This window comes from Schistocerca gregaria, chromosome 3 (assembly GCF_023897955.1).
Source record: "Schistocerca gregaria isolate iqSchGreg1 chromosome 3, iqSchGreg1.2, whole genome shotgun sequence".
NCBI classification, from domain to species: domain Eukaryota; kingdom Metazoa; phylum Arthropoda; class Insecta; order Orthoptera; family Acrididae; genus Schistocerca; species Schistocerca gregaria.
In genome coordinates, this window is record NC_064922.1 from 337,998,017 (window position 1) to 338,018,080 (window position 20,064).

The window sequence follows — 20,064 nt, forward strand, 5'->3', positions numbered from 1 at the left end:
TAATTTTGACAAAATGTCTTTTTTCAATACGTAATGCACTTAAAATATGGCCCATCGAATTACTGTTAAAAATATGGGTTATGACCCAAAGAACTAGTGACTTCAAGAGCTACAGGGATAAGTCGCTATGTCTTTTTTTTAAAAAAAAAAAAAGAAGTAGTAGGCTGCAAAATGTTGGTAAATGATAGCGTAATGTAAGAAGATTTGCTGAGAAGGCTGGCTGGGGCATCAGGTGCTGTAGGAGGGTGACGTGACGCTTAGAGCACTTAGCAGGCGGCTAAGAGGGCACACGCGCAGTGTCTCTCCGGCTACAGTTACACCAAGCAGCGGCACTCACCAGGCTGCCGCGCACCCACCAACCACAAGGTAGGCTACTCGGCCCTATTGCTGACCAGTAACGTTCCTAATATAAAATAGGAATACCTGTGTGTTACGTTGTGTCATTTTTATTTGTCAGAACCGATTATTTCTTTCAGTCAACTTGCCAAATTCCTGCCTTTATGTTTGTGTATTTTCGTGAGTGTTTGTGTGTGTGTGTGTGTGTGTGTGTGTGTGTGTGTGTGTGTGTGTGTGTGTGTGCCAATCGCGTGACGCTACTTCGACTTTACAAAAATATTTATGCTGTTAAATTTAGTGTGCTCCATTACGAAAGGAATTCACAATATTAGGTTGTCAGTTGTTGGTGATTTCACTCTAAGGACAATTATGAGCAATTCGTTTATCCATATCCAACGGAATTCACTTGTTGTGTTTGTAGGAGGCAGACCAAGCTGCACAGTGGTTTTATGTGGAGCTATGAGAGCTGATGCAAGCGCCTGGTTCATAGCTCTGAGCCCTGAGCTTAACAGCGTGTTGGAACTTCAAAGCATCTGTCTCTATTGAAATGTAGTGGAACTGAACCACAACTGCCGAGTTGATGCCTAACAGTGTTTTGCTGAAAATAGTCAGTAGTTTAAAAGACTGTTTGGAAAAGATTATTGCAAGTATCGATATGCATAAACGATTTAAGAGATATGATTAACTGCTCTATCAGTTAGTTTGCTAATGACGTTGTTAGCTGCAAGAACGTATCGTACTTCGGTGAGGACTTTGTATGATCAACAGTAGACCTCCTTTAATGTCTATAACAGCAAGTTAACACAGGTAACAAAGAAAAAGAATTGGGAAGTTGCAGTGTGAGGGAAGAATACATACATAATTACAACTCAAACAATCACTTCTCTATGTATTGGTAGCTCATGATCACCACTTCTTGAAATGTGGCTAATTTTATTGTTGTGACAGCATTCAGTAACCTTTTACAAGAAAAATATCCTGGCAGCGAACGATGTTTCACAATCTGAACCAGAGAAAAACGCTTACGACGTGCTCACGTATATGAAGAAACAAAAATATTTATATATGCCCTGATCATAAATTTTATGTCCCTCCATTCCGGCACAAGTTTACTTTTTTCATTTAATTTAAATTTCCTACAAGCAGCTGCGTATAATGCCGCGTCTGAACTGCCCGTTGATCATTTATACCAATTGGCGTCAGAAAGTTGCAAGTACATAGGGGAACTTTTGAATAACGAGTAGATAATATTCGACACAGTTAAATGATTTACTGAATGGTGTAACACTGTCAAACCTTTCCATTCGTGTTCTACAAAGCGACATACATTTGTAAGAAATTCGTACAGATATAGTACAATACTATATAGTGGTACTCAACGATCTTATTCATCAATAGTTTCTATTCCGTTTTACCAAATTGTAGCCTTATGTGATTTATTTAGAAAGACAACACATTAAAATTTTTATTATAGCTATTGATTTTTCTGCTTTGAATCGAAATGAAATAAGAAAGTGTATCTTGATGCATAGCTCAACAATAAGTCTGACTTTGTCTTCCGTGACGTAATTAGATACGTCTGTAATTAAATATGATATCCATTAACAAGCTATCACTCAAAGTTAATTAATCCTGAGCACTCCAACCGTTTAAGGAATTTTCTGTACTTACAATACATTTCAACACATAATGGCACAGCCTCCTTTACTTACAATACATTACAATACATAAGGGCACAGATTCTCCTTAAATTGCTAATTAATGCCGAGCGTTTTAAACCAAAGATGTAACTGAACGCTAAGTCAGCGGTACAGTTTTTATCGACACCGGTAATCTCTGTTTTGTCCGCCTGCTTAACTGAATGATAACGTGTTTGCCTACCATATAGCGGGCCAAGATTCGATTCGCAGCCGGGTTGGAGATTTTCTCCGCATGTGTACTGCGTGTTGTGTTCTTCTCATCATCACCGACGTGCAAGTTGCCCAACGTGGCGTCACCTGAAATAAGACTTGCAACTCGGCGGCCGAACTTCCCCGGATGGGGCCTTCCGGTCATCAAGCGACGCGATCATTTCATTTCATTTTCATCTCTGTTTTTTTTCGGCATAAATTAAATATTTACTTTTATTTTACTTTGTCAAATATTTTAGTACGAAGTACTTCCTTAGACGTTAATCATCTGTAAGGATAATGTTTCTTTCATCAGTTTTTTAATTTTTTATGAAGTTGTTAGCAAATAATACCACTACGACGCAGTGCTATGTCATTGTATCTCTAAACTTTGTCTCTTTCGTTCCGGTGACTAGTAGCAACCCAATAATATCTTGGTTTTCGTATTTCTTTTATGAAATTATCAGAGTTTCGTCTCTTTAAAATAATTTCATTACGATTTTCCTTTGTAATTCCAGTTACTTCCAGGAATTTATCTATAAATTTTCAGAGAATATTGGCGAAATCTTCTTTTTAATTGATGTACCAGAGCTTTATTTGGGCTTTTTCTAATATATCAAAATTAGACGGCAGTGAGCAAGTGTCAGCAATTCTCTGTCCTTAGCTAGCAATTTGGATTTCAAACATACACACACACAAAAGAGCCTACCTGCCTCCAATACTTTGGGTCTGAGGTTAGACATTTCCAACAAAAATTATACCTCTCCAGGTGTTGGCGAACTGCGACCCACTGTCTTTACCTAATTTAATGGACACTCGCCACTTCAAAGCCTTAAGTAATGATAATACTGTGATATGCTCGCACACATTATTGGAATGTGTTAATATTCATAGTTAAGGGAAGAGTATGTTGGTACAAGGGATCCGTGGTTACCGGTTGCGCATTGCAGAATAATAATGGAATTGTGATTCATTCGGATTGTTACCCTAACTGTTTGACAGCTTAAAATCTGGTCCAAAATCTTTGGCTTATCATTACGTAATCCATCTGAAACCTTGCAGTGTCTTCTAGTCTCTTCCATGTACACTACCTTCTTTCGTAATTCTTAAACCAAGTGTTAGCGATGACTGAATTTTGCCCTATGCCCAATCCTACCACGGGGCTTCCTCTTTCACTTCTTTCCTCAAGTCCGTATTCAGCACTGCACAACCAATATGTAGTTCCCTTCTGTAATTTCGTAGTGCCTGGTTAATCAGATACGTTGTAAATGGAATCACTGTAGCTCAGTGCAACCATAAATCCATTCTCTAGACGAATGACGCGCTACACTAACCTCTTACTGCGCGAAAATAGTCCAAATAGCACAGCTAACACCCGATTCGCATACAGTGCCCTGATGACATATACAAAAATACACCAATATTCAATTCTACCTGAGTTTGCTAAACAGAAACACTAGATAGAAAATGCGGAAAAAACCACTTCAGTATTTGACCTTAAATCCAATGACGTATTAACAAGAAGTGCTTTTCCTCAATACAGTTATCACTATGAAATTTTCTATCATGCAACAAACTAATTAAGTCAACTCTTTGCCAGTACGTTGCGAGATTCGTCCAACTAGCCATTCAATGAATCACAATGAGAACCACCAGACAGTATGATATTTCACTGATGGAAGTTCGCAGAGTTGAACCAATCAACTATTTCGACTCAGTAATTACACTGGCCTTTAAGTGCTCAGATTATACTACCACTGCAGATTCCGCAACTCAGCTCCAGCTATCCGTACTACAACTTATTGTAAGTGACCCAGCGCTACGCACCCTGAGAATGACCATTTGTGAACTTGAGTGTCCAGGACGACTCCTCCAAGATAACTAACCGTAAGACTCATGTTAGACTATTTTGGAACCACTTACACAAACAAACGTACAGCGATACCATTACTTTTAAAAATTAAGTAATTATTTCGGTCTCGCTTCTTCTTCTCGAGGTCCGCTGCTATTACCGAAAAATCTTTGAACGGCGAACTATTACTGCTGTCTTCTACCGAAGTACGTATGATCTTTGCCACTGGAAATATGAATTCAATTCATCACTTCTGTATTGGGATACTATTACGTTTTTGAACGAACACATCTAACTAATATTACTATAGTTAACAATGAATATGCAGACTATATCATCGTAAATTCAGCTGTTGCACCAATGTGTCAAAACGAAAAAACTGCTGTGACGACAAATAAACTAAAATGTCTTCGTTTGACACGTCATAAAGCATACGATTACAAGAGAAGTGGTAAACATCTGGAGACGACAACCTCGTTTTAAATACGAAGACGAACGAAATAATTTAAAAATTTGAAGTGTTCTGGAAAATTGCAATGCGTCTATAAAGGAAACCGTTTTCAAAATCTGCTGGGTAAATTTAGAGGACCAGTATTAAGGACTAACGAGAGACAGTTTTGCTACGTCCATCAGATATCTCTCTCAGGGATTATGAAAATACGATAACAGAACTTAGTTTATAAACATTTTCATTTACATGGCGTGCCGACATCATGGGATATCAGCAATGTGCTCAAAGCAAAAATTATGAGATTGCCGTACGGATACTGCGCTTCTGCATTCCATATTTGGAAATTGTAAGCGCAATGATTTCAGATTCATGTCGCACTTAGAACTTCCAGATTACTTTGAAGAGATAGAGCTCTATTAATCTTAATGAGGTTAAACACAAAATACGTCTGTTAAAAAAAGATTTTACTCAGCACATAGCAATTTTACAACACAACTGTGTTCTTTTCTACAGAAGCTTTCCTCCTTTTCTCCACACAGTTTCAACTTTTTCAGGCAGGCGTTATGAAAAATTATGTATATAACATTCACTTTGTGTATTATATTTCTTTAAATTGCCTAGTAACATTATGTGACTAAATCAGTTGAGATTACATCTGAAGGTAGCAAAATATCCACATCAGAAAACTCCGTTAGGACTGGGATCGAGCTTTATGTTGCATCATGTTTGTCGATGAATGTACGTGTCTACTAATTAAAAACCTAAAAATAAACTTTCGAAATCTCTGTGTGAGAATGTTGTAACGAAGATAAGCTGTATTATGAGCTGCTTGCGGTTACATTATCCACATGAAGTTGATAAATACAGGAGTCTGGGAATTACATAATTGTGTGTTCATGAAACTAAGTTGAGGGTTTGGCAACAATGCAGACAGATGGTCTTTTACAGACAAATAACATGATCAGTGACAATATTTTTGCACGTTTTATAGTTTTACAGTTGAAAAATTCACATTTTAAACAAATAAAACGAATTTCCATCTAAATCTTCCATTATTCCAACTTCTACTGTTGCGATGGACCTTGCGCACATTAGCAAGAGAGGGGTAAATACGAGTGAATACTGCTGTCTTGCAATTAAAGTAAAGCCGCGCGGGATTAGCCGAGCGGTCTTAGGCACTGCAGTCATGGCCTGTGCGGCTGGTCCCGGCGGAGGTTCGAGTCCTCTCTGGGCATGGGTGTGTGTGTGTGTTTCTCCTTAGGATAATTTAGGTTAAGTAGTGTGTAAGCTTAGAGACCGATGACCTTAGCAATTAAGTACCATAAGATTTCACACACCTTTGAACCTTTTGAATCAATTAAAGTAAAAAAAATTATAGGCTCATTACAGAAACGAGTACGACTGGGAAAAGTACTGAGTCCTTGGTATCAGGAACGATATTTTAACTGGAGTTGTACATCGTGATGAACTGTTGTAGTGTATAAATCATCCCCCTTCCTTTTTTCCTGGTCCTTATCCCGTGTCTTCACGGTGTCGGCATGGTAACTGCTCGCCCATCGTTGATGGTTACAATGTCTGTGTTTACACAGTGTCTGTATCGTCTCAACATAATATCCTTCAGACACACATGCATGTCTGGAGGACATCGCATTATGAAGAACAGACCTTGTGTAAAGAGAAACATTGTAACCATCAGTCATGTATCCAAGATGTATCCAAGTCTCAGCGGGCTAAAATAACAAAATAATATTTGTCTCCCTATGCGGGCACCACAAACAGTGCGACCATAAAATACTGGTCTCCCTGTGCGGGCATCACGAACAGTGCGACCATAAGCGTATGGAATACATGATATATGAAAGCACTGAGCGATGAACTTGAAGGGATGTCATGTGACGTCCTTCCAGACCAAATGACGAAAACAGTGTTCAGGCGTCCGCTAGTGATAAGCAAGAAATCCGGGTTCGAGTCTCGGTGCAGCACAAATTTTCATGTGTCATAAACAACTGATGTCAATGTATGGTCGCAGAATGCGAAACTATTTCGTAATGTTAAATAACGGATAGCTGCGAAATACTAACGCGAATTCTTTACAGACGAATGGAAAACCTAGTAGAAGCCGACCTCGGGGAAGATCAGTTTGGATTCCGTAGAAATGTTGGAACACGTGAGGTAATACTGTCCCTACGACTTATCTTAGAAGCTAGATTAAGGAAGGGCAAACCTACGTTTCTAGCATTTGTAGACTTAGAGAAAGCTTTTGACAATGTTGATTGGAATACTCTCTTTCGAATTCTGAAGGTAGCGAGGGTAAAATACAGGGAGAGAAAGTCTATTTACAATTTGTACAAAAACCAGATGGCAGTTATAAGAGTTGAGGTGCATGAAAGGGAAGCAGTTGTTGGGAAGGGAGTGAGACGGGGTTGCAGTCTCTCCCCGATGTTATTCAATCTGTATATTGAGCAAGCAGTGAAGGAAACAAAAGAAAAATTCGGAGTAGGTATTAAAATCCATGGAGAAGAAATAAAAATGTTGAGGTTCGCCGATGACATTGTAATTCTGTCAGAGACAGCAAAGAACTTGGAAGAGCAGTTGAACGGAATGGATAGTGCCTTGAAAGGAGGATATAAGATGAACATCAACAAAAGCAAAACGAGGGTAATGGAATGTAGTCGAATAAAGTCGGGTGATGATGAGGGAATTAGATTAGGAAATGAGACGCTTGAAGTAGTAAAGGAGTTTTGCTATTTGGGAGCAAAATATCTGATGATGGTAGAAGTAGAGAGGATATAAAATGTAGACTGACAATGGCAAGGAAAGCGTTTCTGAAGAAGAGAAATTTGTTAACATCGAGTATAGATTTAAATGTCAGGAAGTCATTTCTGAAAGTATTTGTATGGAGTGTAGCCATGTATGGAAGTGAAACATGGACGATAACTAGTTTGGACAAGAAGAGAATAGAAGATTTCGAAATGTGGTGCTACAGAAGAATGCTGAAAATTAAATGGGTAGATCACATAACTAATGAGGAAGTACTGAATAGGATTGGAGAGAAGAGAAGTTTGCGGCACAACTTGACCAGAAGAAGGGATCGGTTGGTAGGGCATGTTCTGAGGCATCAAGGGATCACCAATTTAGCATTAGAGGGCAGCGTGAAGGGTAAAAATCGTAGAGGGAGACCAAGAGATGACTACACCAAGCAGATTCAGAAGGATGTAGGTTGCAGTAGGTACTGGGAGATGAAGAAGCTTGCACAAGATAGAGTAGCATGGAGAGCTGCATCAAACCAGTCTCAGGACTGAAGACCACAACAACAACAAATAACGGATCTTGCAATGTTAGTGGTAGAGACGGATCCCCCTTGCTGCCGTCACCTCTTTGGAGTGGAGAGCATTAAATAAGATATCCGACAGGTTCAAAACATGCTTTACAAAATGTATGAGACGTCTTAGTGAGAGTTTCAATTACCTACTGGGAATTTCGGGAGAAGAGCAGATGTCGATTTTGCATTATCCTCTCTACCTACTCAGATGACAAAATGTAGATGATTGTCACTACAATGTAATCGATGTTGGTGATGTAGGCGACTGCAGTGACGGCGTCTAGGAAGCGTAGTGAGAGCTCCTCAATAGGTGTCACAACTACATTAATGATACATAACAAAACTAACACTTCACACTCAAATAACTAAAGCAGCAGTCTTTCCACTGCTCTTGGTCTTAAAGTTATTGTGATGTTAATACTTGGATAAACGCATGTTTCAGAGTTTAAGCGACAGTAGCCATGGGCGAAATGGGAAAGCCATCTACTTTACGCAGAAGGTTGCCTCAGCTGTTTGCGGCTCTCTCAGGTATGTGTCTAGTTTACTATTTGTTCTGTAGAAGCAAGAAATATATCTTTGGTTCTGGTGATGTTTATAAATAAGAATAATTGGAAGTCGATACCAAATGGTGAAGCCAGTTCTGAAGACCTGTAAAAACATGAGTCAGCCAGGAAAACGACGATTATGCTGAATAATATAAAATGGCGCCGGGCGCTGGTGGCCGAGCGATTCTAGGCGCTTCAGTCTGGAACCTACGGTCGCAGGTACGATATCTGCCTCGGGCATGGATGTTTGTGATGTACTTAGGTTAGTTAGGTTTAAGTAGTTCTAAATCTAGGGGACTGATGACCTCAGATGTTAAGTCCCATAGTGCTTAGAGCCATTTGAACCATTTTTAGTATAAAACGGCACCAAAAAACTTTGAGTGGTCGTAGAGGGCGTCTTGAGGAACAAACTGAAAACTGCAGTTCAAGCCCAGAAATGTAATGTAATGATGGCACAGGGAGCTGAAGGTACAGGAGCCAACGCCTACTACTGCAGTACGCCTGCAACGGCGCACGCGAGTTTGTAGGTCGAGGGACTACCAGCGGTGTTACGATGAAGGTGAAAAAGTGAAACGCCATCTGACGACTTGCATGCTAAATATTTATTTATTTATTTATAGACGCAATCACATGTTTATGGCACAGTTTGACAACGCATGAACCTGTGTTCAGAATATGGCCGAAACCGCGTATGACTGTGTGATAAATATGTGATTGCGTCTATAAAGAAACAAAAGAATCAGTCACGCACCCCGTAGACAAAATGTTATTATTTCCAAAAGACTTGCATGCTTTCAAGTCAACTGAGACAACTTCCTCCACCAGTGTAGTCACTCACGTTAGCTGTTGAAGAGGTGACCTCGGGCAGGCATTGGCTTCTATCACATCGATTCTGTGTAATGTATTTGGTTGACATTTCCTCAAGTTGTTCATTAAGACAACCTGTGTAATCCCTTAACGTTTTTCGGTATAGTTTTGCTATACCTTATGTTCTTGGACGCAGTAATCTCGGTTTACCAATCTCTTACTTAATTTCTTGTTAGCACTGAGTACAGTTCAATGCTTTATTATACAGTCTGCAGTCATATTAATGTGACCACCGCCTATGTTCGACGTCAACGTACAATTAACCATTCACACACGGCAGGTGGCAGTACCAGAAGTAGAGGATATATGATTCGTGTTAGAGGAATGCGAAAAATGTTACAGTCATTGTCGTAACGTGGAAACGGAGCGATTTTTGTATTTTTGTATTTATTTTTAATCTTATAGGATTTAACTGCTAAGGTCGTCAGTCCCTAAGCTTACACGCTACTTAACGTACATTATCCTAAGGACAAACACACATACCCATGCCCGCGGGAGGCGCTATTCAGAACTTGCAGCGAAGCAACTGTGATGTACCACCGACCGTAGATGACAATGCTGAACGACTGCTGCAAGACATGTGCAGACAAATACTCATGCAACTGCTGAGTAATTGAGCACCAGATGAACTATGAGGCCAATAACACTGTTTGCTCAACGACGGTTCAGCGCTTGGTTCCTGCACCCATATTGACTGCTGCTCAGTGGCGACGGAAGCTGGAATCCACATGCCAGTATCGCAACTGGACGTCCATTGAGCGGTGATAGGGGGCCTTTTCAGATGAACCACATTCTGCGCTCCATCAGACATACCAAAGTTTTCGTGTACAGCGCGAAACGTCTGAAAGCAAACAAGGAAGGAGCATTGGTTCAAATGGTTCAAATGGGTCTGAACAGTATGGGACTTACACTCTGAGGTCATCAGTCCCCTAGAACTTAGAACTACTTAAACTTAACTAACCCAAGGACATCACACATATCCATGCCCGAGGCAGGATTCGAGCCAGCGACCGTAGCGGTCACGCGTTTCCAGACTGAAGCGCCTAGAACCGCTCGGCCACCCAGGCCGGCGGCTCGATGGCATCTGTCAGCAGGACAATGCAACACGTCTCGCAGTTCGCAGGGTACATGCGTGGTTCGAAGAGCACCAGGCTGGGTTTACCGTTCTCCCCTGGCCACGAAAGTCCCCAGAGGCAACGGAAAAAGCATGCGAAGTTCAGAAGAACGCGAATTCCCGAAGATGGGCTAAAATTTACAGACGCGCGAAATTTGGCACTTACTTCGATGCGAGATGCCTTTAATAGGTTCCACAACGAAACATTGTCTCGAAATTTGGTAGAAAATCCGAAGAAATTCTGGTCGTATGTAAAGTACACAAGACGCAGTCAATACCTTCGCTGCGCAGTGCCGATGGTACTGTTATCGACGACTGTGCCGCTAAAGCGGAGTTATTGAACGCAGTTTTCCGAAATTCCTTCACCAGGGAAGACGAATGGAATATTCCAGAATTTGAAACACGAACATCTGCTAGCATGAGTTTCTTAGAAGTAGATACCTTAGGGGTTGCGAAGCAACTCAAATCGCTTGATACGGGCAAGTCTTCAGGTCCAGATTGTATACCGATTAGGTTCCTTTCAGATTACGCTGATACTATAGCTCCCTACTTAGCACTCATATACAACCGCTCGCTCACCGATAGATCTGTACCTACAGATTGGAAAATTGCGCAGGTCGCACCAGTGTTCAAGAAGGGTAGTAGGAGTAATCCATTTAACTACAGACCTATATCATTGACGTCGGTTTGCAGTAGGGTTTTGGAGCATATACTGTATTCAAACATTATGAATCACCTCGAAGGAAACGATCTATTGACACGTAATCAGCATGGCTTCAGAAAACATCGCTCTTGTGCAACGCAGCTAGCTCTTTATTCGCACGAAGTAATGGCCGCTATCGACAGGGGATCTCAAGTTGATTCCGTATTTCTAGATTTCCGGAAAGCTTTTGACACCGTTCCTCACAAGCGACTTCTAATCAAGCTGTGGGCCTATGGGGTATCGTCTCAGTTGTGCAACTGGATTCGTGATTTCCTGTCAGGTATGTCGCAGTTCGTAGTAATAGACGGCAAATCATCGAGTAAAACTGAAGTGATATCAGGTGTTCCCCAGGGAAGCGTCCTGGGACCTCTGCTGTTCCTGATCTATATAAATGACCTGGGTGACAATCTGAGCAGTTCTCTTAGATTGTTCGCAGATGATGCTGTAATTTACCGTCTAGTAAGGTCATCCGGAGACCAGTATCAGTTGCAAAGCGATTTAGAAAAGATTTCTGTATGGTGTGTCAGGTGGCAGTTGACGCTAGATAACGAAAAGTGTGAGATGATCCACATGAGTTCCAAAAGAAATCCGTTGGAATTCGATTACTCGATAAATAGTACAATTCTCAAGGCTGTCAATGCAACTAAGTACCTGGGTGTTAAAATTACGAACAACTTCAGTTGGAAGGACCAAATAGATAATATTGTAGGGAAGGCGAGCCAAAGGTTGCGTTTCATTGGCAGGACAGTTAGAAGATACAAAAAGTCCACTAAAGAGACAGCTTACACTACACTCGTTCGTCCTCTGTTAGCATATTGCTGCCCGGTGTGGGATCCTTACCAGGTGGGATTGACGGAGGACATCGAAAGGGAGCAAAAAAGGGCAGCTCGTATTGTATTATCAGGTTATAGGGGAGAGAGTGTGGCAGATATGATACACGAGTTGGGATGGAAGTCATTACAGCATAGACGTTTTTCGTCGCGGAGAGACCTTTTTACGAAATTTCAGTCACCAACTTTCTCTTCCGAATGCGAAAATATTTTGTTGAGCCCAACCTACATAGGTAGGAATGATCATCAAAATAAAATAAGAGAAATCAGAGCTCGAACAGAAAGGTTTAGGTGTTCGTTTTTCCCGCTCGCTGTTCGGGAGTGGAATAGTAGAGAGATAGTATGATTGTGGTTTCTATGAACCCTCTGCCAAGCACTTAAATGTGAATTGCAGAGTAGTCATGTAGATGTAGATGTAGATTTAAATCCAATCGAGAATCTCTGGATCACCTCGATTAGCTCGTCCACGCCACAGACATTCAACCAAGAAACTCAGTACATATGGCCAAGGTACTGGAGTTGACATGACTTCACATTCATGTCGGTACCTTTCTGAACCTCACTAACTCTCTTCCTGCACACTTCGTAGCGATCGCGCTGCAAAAGGTAATTATGCAGACTTTTGACAAGTGGTCACTGGACAGTGTATTTTTGAACTACTTTTGGCGATGACGTTTTTGTAAACAGGCCAACTAGTATTTCCACAGCGAACTTGATGTTGCTTGACTTCCACGACATTTTACTTTCTTTCTATGCCTTCACTGGACCCCCTATTTATTTATTTATGCATTTATTTTACCTGGCAAGATTAGGGCCTTCAGGCCTTCTCTTACACCTAACCAGGCATACTCAGATTGATCGAGTTAAAGTTTCTACAGAACATTAAGGACATATAACGTATTATACAGTATTGATGTTAAAGAAAAAAATAGAGATTATAACAGTAGTACAATGATAATTATAACAATCAAAAAATAATTATAACAATCAAGAATAATAATGATAATAATAATAATAGTAATGACTATGTATATGAAAGTAAGCATACTTTTCTTTTGTGAATATCAGTCCTATTGTTAGTTGGGAATTTTCTCGTGATCTTCTTGCAGCTTGTGAGTTATTCTCATCGAGCAGAGACATAAGACGATAGAATGGGGTGAAAGAGATATATAAGAGGTAGATAGGTTAGAGGAAGAGAAATAGAATGGTAAAATTCGAAGCTGTGATGGAGAGGAGAAAGAAAGAGATGAGAGGGGCACAACAATGGTGGCTAGTCGTTAATGCTATCAAGATTTCCCCTTAGCCCAGTGCTCTGTCATCCCGGCGCTATGGGTGTTTTTCCATTTAAGATTTGATGTCACTCCAGCATCTCGACACATTTTTACTGCTGTTAGTGACTGGAGATAATCTAATGATCTGATAAGCATTCTGTACTGATCTCTGTCATTAATGAAACTGTGGCGAAATTTATAGTTAGTTAGTGAATCAAAACGGTCAAACGAAATAACGTAGACGATTAGCGGCAAGTTTCTTTGCTAACAGATTTTTCGAAAGTTTTTTGCAAGGAATTGTGCAGGAGAGTAATTGAAAATCTCAGTACACCGTATTTGCTTAATTACTCACAATTTAGATTTAGGAATGGAGTAGCCACTGCAAATGCTATAAGACGCACAAATCTAAGGGTTGTCAATTCGACTAAATACCTAGAAATTACAGTTATGAGCAACTTAAATTGGAAATTATATTGTAACAAATAAGCCCTCGGTCACAAATATTAAGTCAAAATTGACCTGGTTTCGACGCTGCTATGAGCGTCGTCTTTAGAATTTGACTAACTGTACTAAAACATTAAGTATATAGTACATTAATAAAATAAAAGTTTGTACTGACTCCAAAAGATGCAGTACTTACAAGTCACATATTAAAAAAGATCTAAGCCGGAAAGACGACGTCATGAACACTTGTGAGATGGCGAGCCGCTATGGGCTGCTCGTACTGTGAAGAAGGGTTGCATTAGGTGCGGTGTAAAGGAGTTACGTCTCACAAGCCCTATAATGATAAAAAATTTGCAACAAGTTTTTAATAATTATACATCATCGTGACCATTTTTGAAAATATAGTAATTTTCCAAAAGAAAACTTAATGACTAAAATACATAATGCTTACTTGGCGGGACCGGCTTCGGTGCCGAGCGGTTCTAGCCGCTTCAGTTCGGAACCGCGCCACTGCTACGGTCGCAGGTTCGAATCCTGCCTCGGACGTGGATGTGTGTAATGTCCTTAGGTTACTTAGGTTTAAGTAGCTCTAAGTTCTAGGGCACTGATGACCTCAGATGTTAAGTCCCATACTGTTCAGAGCCATTTGAACCATTTACTCGGCGGTTCTAAAACGAATCTAGGGAATTGTTTTGTAAACTCTTATTTTGCTAAAAATCACTTACAAAATAATGTTGTACACAATATTTTTTTAAAAAAGCACAAATTAATTTCTGTTTCTAAAAAACTTCAATTTATTTAACTTCTCATTTAAGTGTAATCATTTGAAATCTTTCCTAGACTTTTCGGTTTATAATGCGCCCATGTAAGTTTGAAGGCCCATCCTACATTATATTTGGCACTGTATTGATGTACTTGTACACTTTGAATAATTTTTCGAACGCTGTCACGCCACCTGATTCATGTGGCGTCCATAACTCTCCACGCTCCCTTAAAATACAGTTCAGGCTGCAATTACAGTTAGATTTTTCCTGAAAAAGTGTTTCTCCTAAGAATACTATTTTATACAATATCTTCCTGAAAGATAAATATTATTACATATTTTTTTATCTAGACTATGCTTCTCCAACCCATTCGAGAAATGATACTTCATCGCAGGTCGCCACCATAACTCCAGTTGATGGCCATTCAGGATAGTGCAGAAGTGCAGTTGATTCCTAGACACAATATGACACCATTCAGCATCACTCCATGATTCCGACTCACAGTACCACTGCAAACGCAACCGTTTGTGTGTGGTGTTAAGGACAGTCCACGCCTAGCACAGTAATTCCCTAGCCCAGCTGCTGCTACTCTCCAACCAGTGATAGTGGATGAGACAGAATGTTGCAGGGATTTCGTTATCTGTTCTCAGATAAAAGGCGCAGATGTGAAGGGGTTACGATGTGCTTGGTACGCAATAACGCAATCCTGCATTGTGGTAGTTGAAGTTCCGACAGGGAACTTGACGAGTACATCTGACATCACTTTTGCGGTAGGCTACTGTCACGTCTCAGCGCCCCACTAATCAGGACTTTGGACGATTCTACCAATTGGCCAAATGGAGACCGATAGTGAGGGCTGTATCAAACTGTGAGACGGTGGTAGCTTTGTCTCACGAGAGTGCGCGACATCTCTGTGTCCTTCGCAGTGATCACTCAAGATGTGATGCTGTCCAACCCCGTAATATACCGTGCGACGCCTGGCAACAACAATGATCATGGGTGTCATTAATGGACTCTGGTGGCTGTTCTGCCTGCCACAAAGAATTGCAAGTCTAATCATTTGTAAACCCGCTGATGGTCTGTATGTGTGAGAAGTCACATCGAAATCAGACAGTGTCTTCTGGAAGCTACAGTGTTATGTGTATATGCAGGTGGGCAAGCTGTCATGTCCCAGCATAGGACTGAGAGAGAATGGGGGTTAGGGGTCAGTCTATAACTGCCGAGCGATCAGGGGTTTTGCGTGTACCCATTGTCACTGTAGGCCTGTACCATGGGAAGCAAGGAGAGGATCTTGTTTGGTGGTTGGTATTCTCTTTTTGTAACACAACTGCATGCATCTATGTATTAATAGGGTTCATTATCCAAATAAGCAGGAAGCTACTTAAGATAGTCCAGATGTTGAGGTACAACCTCTTCTGTAATAGTCCACGTTAGCCTCACTGCTGGTGAAGTACAACTCTGCTGTGTACACTACTCTGTGCTGCCTGTCTCTGAGGTAGAGGCGGAGCTAAATACTAGTGCGACTTCCATTGGGCTGCAGTTAATGGCTTAGTAACTCACTGGATGACTGACTGGAACCAACTGGGTCCTCCAGTCCATGGCAGCGATCTAAATACTGGTGGTCGAGAGGGTGTTGGTGGCCAGTTTCTTGCGAGTCTGTCTTTGGCCTCTATCGATCTTCTCACAACATCTTTGCCACCTGGTGTGTTAATGCAGCACAAGGAGCAAATGCAGAAAGACAAGCTTCAGGTGATGGCAGGTTGTTTGCCTGGACCGCGGCCAAATACTATCACAGGGCACCCACGAAAGAAGCGGATGTTGGGACACCATGTGATTCTCGCCGGAGACTCAGGGAACCCAAGGGTGTCTTTCCTTCAAACTAACTACTACACTACGGGCTACTGGTTGTGATACAGAAGTCACTTTCTTGGCCCCTGGGGTGAGAACTAAGAGAAGTCTCAATCACTAGGATCATTGTAAAGTACGAACATTGAGAATAGCACTCCAAGTGAGGACTTGCCGGAGCTTCCCCAACACTGCCTCTGAGTGACAGGTAGTTGGCATCCCAACAGTCTGACTGGGTACAACAATTCTGGCCTCTGGCCATAATGTTCGGGTCCTTTCCTTCCCCAAGTCTGTAGGCAGAGATGCTAATGTATTTTACTCTAACAAACTCCATTTTTGGTAGCAAGAGTGTCTGGTTGAAAGGTAAAGTTCACTGCCCTTCCCATTATGGCTAGCAAGGCGTTCTACGTTACTTAGCCCCACCCTGAGGGCTCTCTTGAGTGGGGACCCCCGTTCCAACAGTTTTACTCATTTCTCGTCTCACTCTAACCTGTATACGACCACTGAGTCCCCAGGACTGAATATCAGGTTTCCTGTATATGAAATGACATGCCTGTTAGCGATCTCCATCCACTGGGAGACCTTAAAATAGCGGCTAGACAGTGTATGTTTGAAACTAGTACATCTGGACAGATACCTGGTGCATCTGAAAGATCGAAGGCCTCTACAATTACTGATCATTTCTCGTAACTAAACGCTGCCACTTTTTCTTGTTCTCTGCACTGTGTCTCTGGTTTCCTGTTTTGGAGAGCCCTTGCTGTGTTCCAACGGCCTTACGTTCACAATGCTGACGTTTGGCTGTGGTCCGTGCAGCGACGCTGGGCGGCTTTTCGCTGGGCGCGGTGCTGGGTTGGACGTCGCCCGCCTCGAAGCCGCTGCGCCGGCAGCTGGGCCTGTCCGACGAGACGGTGTCGTGGCTGGCGGGCGTGACGCCGCTGGGCGCCCTGGCGGCCATGCTGGCGGCGGCCGTGTTGCTGGACCGCGTGGGCCGGCGGCGCGCGCTGCTCGCCACGGCGCCGCCCTTCGTCGCCGGCTGGCTGCTGCTCGCCTTCTGCCGGCACCCCGCAGCACTGCTCGTCGGCCGCTTCGTCACCGGCTTCTGCGGCGGCGCCTTCTCCACCGCGGCGCCCGTCTACATCGGGGAGATCGCCGAAAAAGATATCCGCGGCGCTCTCGGCGTCTGCTACCAGCTGCTGCTCACTGGAGGTATCTATTTTGTCTCTCTGCCACCTCCACCTAATCGCTTGTTTGTCCATTATATCGTTCCCACTCCCGGGTTCCCGGATTCGATTTCCGGCAGGTTAGGGATTTTCTCTGCCTCGTGATGACTGGGTGATGTGTGATGTCCTTAGTTTAGTTAGGTTTAACTAGTTCTAAGTTCTAGGGCACTGATGACCGTAGATGTTAAGTCCCATAGTGCTCAGAGCCCCAGAGCCCTTATATCGTGTCCACTCCATGGCTATGATATGAAACGTGGCACTTGAACAAACAGTTGCAGGGCTCATAAAAAATATTCCTTTTATTTAATATCTCATACTCTTAGACAGTCATAAGTAAACCGACAAACAAAAACGATGGGTGTGAGACCTGAGATTCTCCTGGCCAATACAATGTTCAATAAACTTGCGGGAATGCATCCTGGTCGTCGACAACCGCCGATATTGCGAAAGGAACTCACCCTGCCACTTTCAAGGCAAAACTGCTGCAAGTAAGCGCTGTGTATAGATGTTTAAGATGTTGGTTTTCAGAGATGGGGTCGTTGGTGCATCTGGACGTGCTATAATACCGGGTGATCAAAAAGTCAGTATAAATTTGAAAATTTAATAAACCACGGAATAATGTAGATAGAGAGGTAAAAATTGACACACATGCTTGGAATGACGTGGGGTTTTATTGGAAACAAAAAAATAACAACAAAGTATTGATAGACGCGTGAAAGATCACTTGCGCGCGTCGTTTGATGATGATCGTGTGCTCAGCCGCCACTTTCGTCATGCTTGGCCTCGCAGGTCCCCAGACCTCAGTCCGTGCGGTTATTGGCTTTGTGAAATCACAAGTGTATCGTGATCGGCCGACAACTCTAGGGATGCTGAAAGACAACATCGGACGCCAATGCCTCACCATAACTCCGGACATGCTTTACAGTGCTGTTCACAACATTATTCCTCGACTACAGCTATTGTTCACGAATGATGGTGGACATATTGAGCATTTCCTGTAAAGAACATCATCTTTGCTTTGTCTTAGTTATGCTAATTATTGCTATTCTGATCAGACGAAGCGCCATCTTTCAGACATTTTTTGAACGTTTGTATTTTTTTGGATCTAATAAAATCCCATGTCATTCCAAGCATGTGTGTCAATTTGTACCTCTATATTTACATTGTTCCGTGATTTATTCAGTTTTCAAATTTATACTGGCTTTTCGATCACCCGGTACATTACATCTCCCCTACACATCACACAATGCTCGATGGCATTTAAGTTGGAGGAACAGGCAGGCCAGTCCTTTCGCCAAAGAGCCTCTCGTTTCAAGAGCTCTTCCACTCGCACTACATTAAAACGATCATGTTCGACAGTGTTTTCGATGGCATCACTTGTACCCACCTCTCGCTATGAGGGTATGCGTCCAACACTGTCGAACATGATCAATTTGGTGGTCCACGTGTTACGGCATGGGTGGCAGAGTGTTGCGGATGGTGTGGCTGGTGTGGCTGCCATACACTGCCCCCCTTCCTCTCCCCCTCCTCCCAAATGTCACACCAGCCGCTACAATAACAAATAATGGACAAAGAGTTCTATGTTAATCTAGTTTAAAACTGTTTATTTTTAAGTAACATATTTCTGTATGTATGTATAAATGCCTGGAGATGAACAGAGCATGTTCGAAACGCGTTGTATTATGTTAGATTAAACATAGAATAAAAAGTGACTGGTAGCAGAAACTAGAAATAAGTAAGCAAACCAATTTACTGAGATGATTCCACGCGACAGGTTGGCATACACTTACTCCTTGACTGCTATGTCTCATTTGATCTTATTTGTAAATGTTACATGCCGATCACGAGACGTGTCCGAGGTGTAGCGATCGGACAGTTTGTCGATACAAACAGCTAGCTGTTGCTGCCCGCAGGTATCCTGTACGTGTACGTGGTGGGCAAGTGGGCCCCGCTGGTGTGGCTGTCCGTGGTGTGCGCCATCCCGCCCATCCTCTTCTTCGTGCTGTTCTTCTTTGTGCCGGAGTCGCCCATCTTCCTGCTGTCCAAGGACAGGCGGGAGGAGGCCATTCGAGCTCTGCACTGGTTCCGCGGTGGCGATGAGGCTGACATCACCGACGACCTGGCCGAGATGGAGCAGGTAGGACGGCCGTTCAGTGAATTTTCCTCACTGAGGCGTGCCTAAATCTACGTTTGACCAAAGGAAACCATCGTACGAGGTGTGGTGTACATTGTACAGGGGTTGTACAAAACTATTGGAACACCACGAGAACGTAAATTGGATACTAGCCAATCCTGCAGGTTGCGGTGTCGTATTTAACCACGAATAGCAGCTGTACAATGACCTCACCATGTTGATCAGTGTCAGTCGTGGTCAGAGCAATATTGTGTTCGGTTGCGAGTGCCTTATGTTGAAGCTAAGTGAATTCGAACGTGGGCGAATTGTTGGTGCTCGTGCTGTGGGTGCTTCCTAACCAAGGTAACCAAAGTGTTTGGCGTTTCAAGAGGCATCATATCGAAGATTTATACTACACACAGGGAAAGCGGAAAATTATCATTCGCTAAGTAAGAAAGCAGACGAAAGTATGTGTTGAGTGATCGTGATAGACGCCAT

The 20,064-nt window shown here is 42.4% G+C and overlaps 1 protein-coding gene across 2 annotated transcripts in view; it reads left to right on the plus strand.

Annotated features, from left to right (window-relative positions):
- Positions 1-264: 264 nt before the first annotated feature.
- The window catches only part of LOC126356334 (facilitated trehalose transporter Tret1-like), a 37,920-nt gene continuing 18,120 nt past the window's right edge, over positions 265-20,064 (plus strand). The window contains exons 1-4 of one of the 2 annotated variants that reach the window (XM_050007317.1): positions 265-366; positions 8,293-8,378; positions 17,047-17,439; positions 19,367-19,590. In XM_050007317.1, the coding sequence (XP_049863274.1) occupies positions 8,312-8,378; positions 17,047-17,439; positions 19,367-19,590 (684 nt within the window). In that variant the 5' untranslated portion in view covers positions 265-366; positions 8,293-8,311. The remainder of the gene's footprint in view (positions 367-8,292; positions 8,379-17,046; positions 17,440-19,366; positions 19,591-20,064) is intronic. The other variant, XR_007565631.1, reaches the window with a different exon arrangement.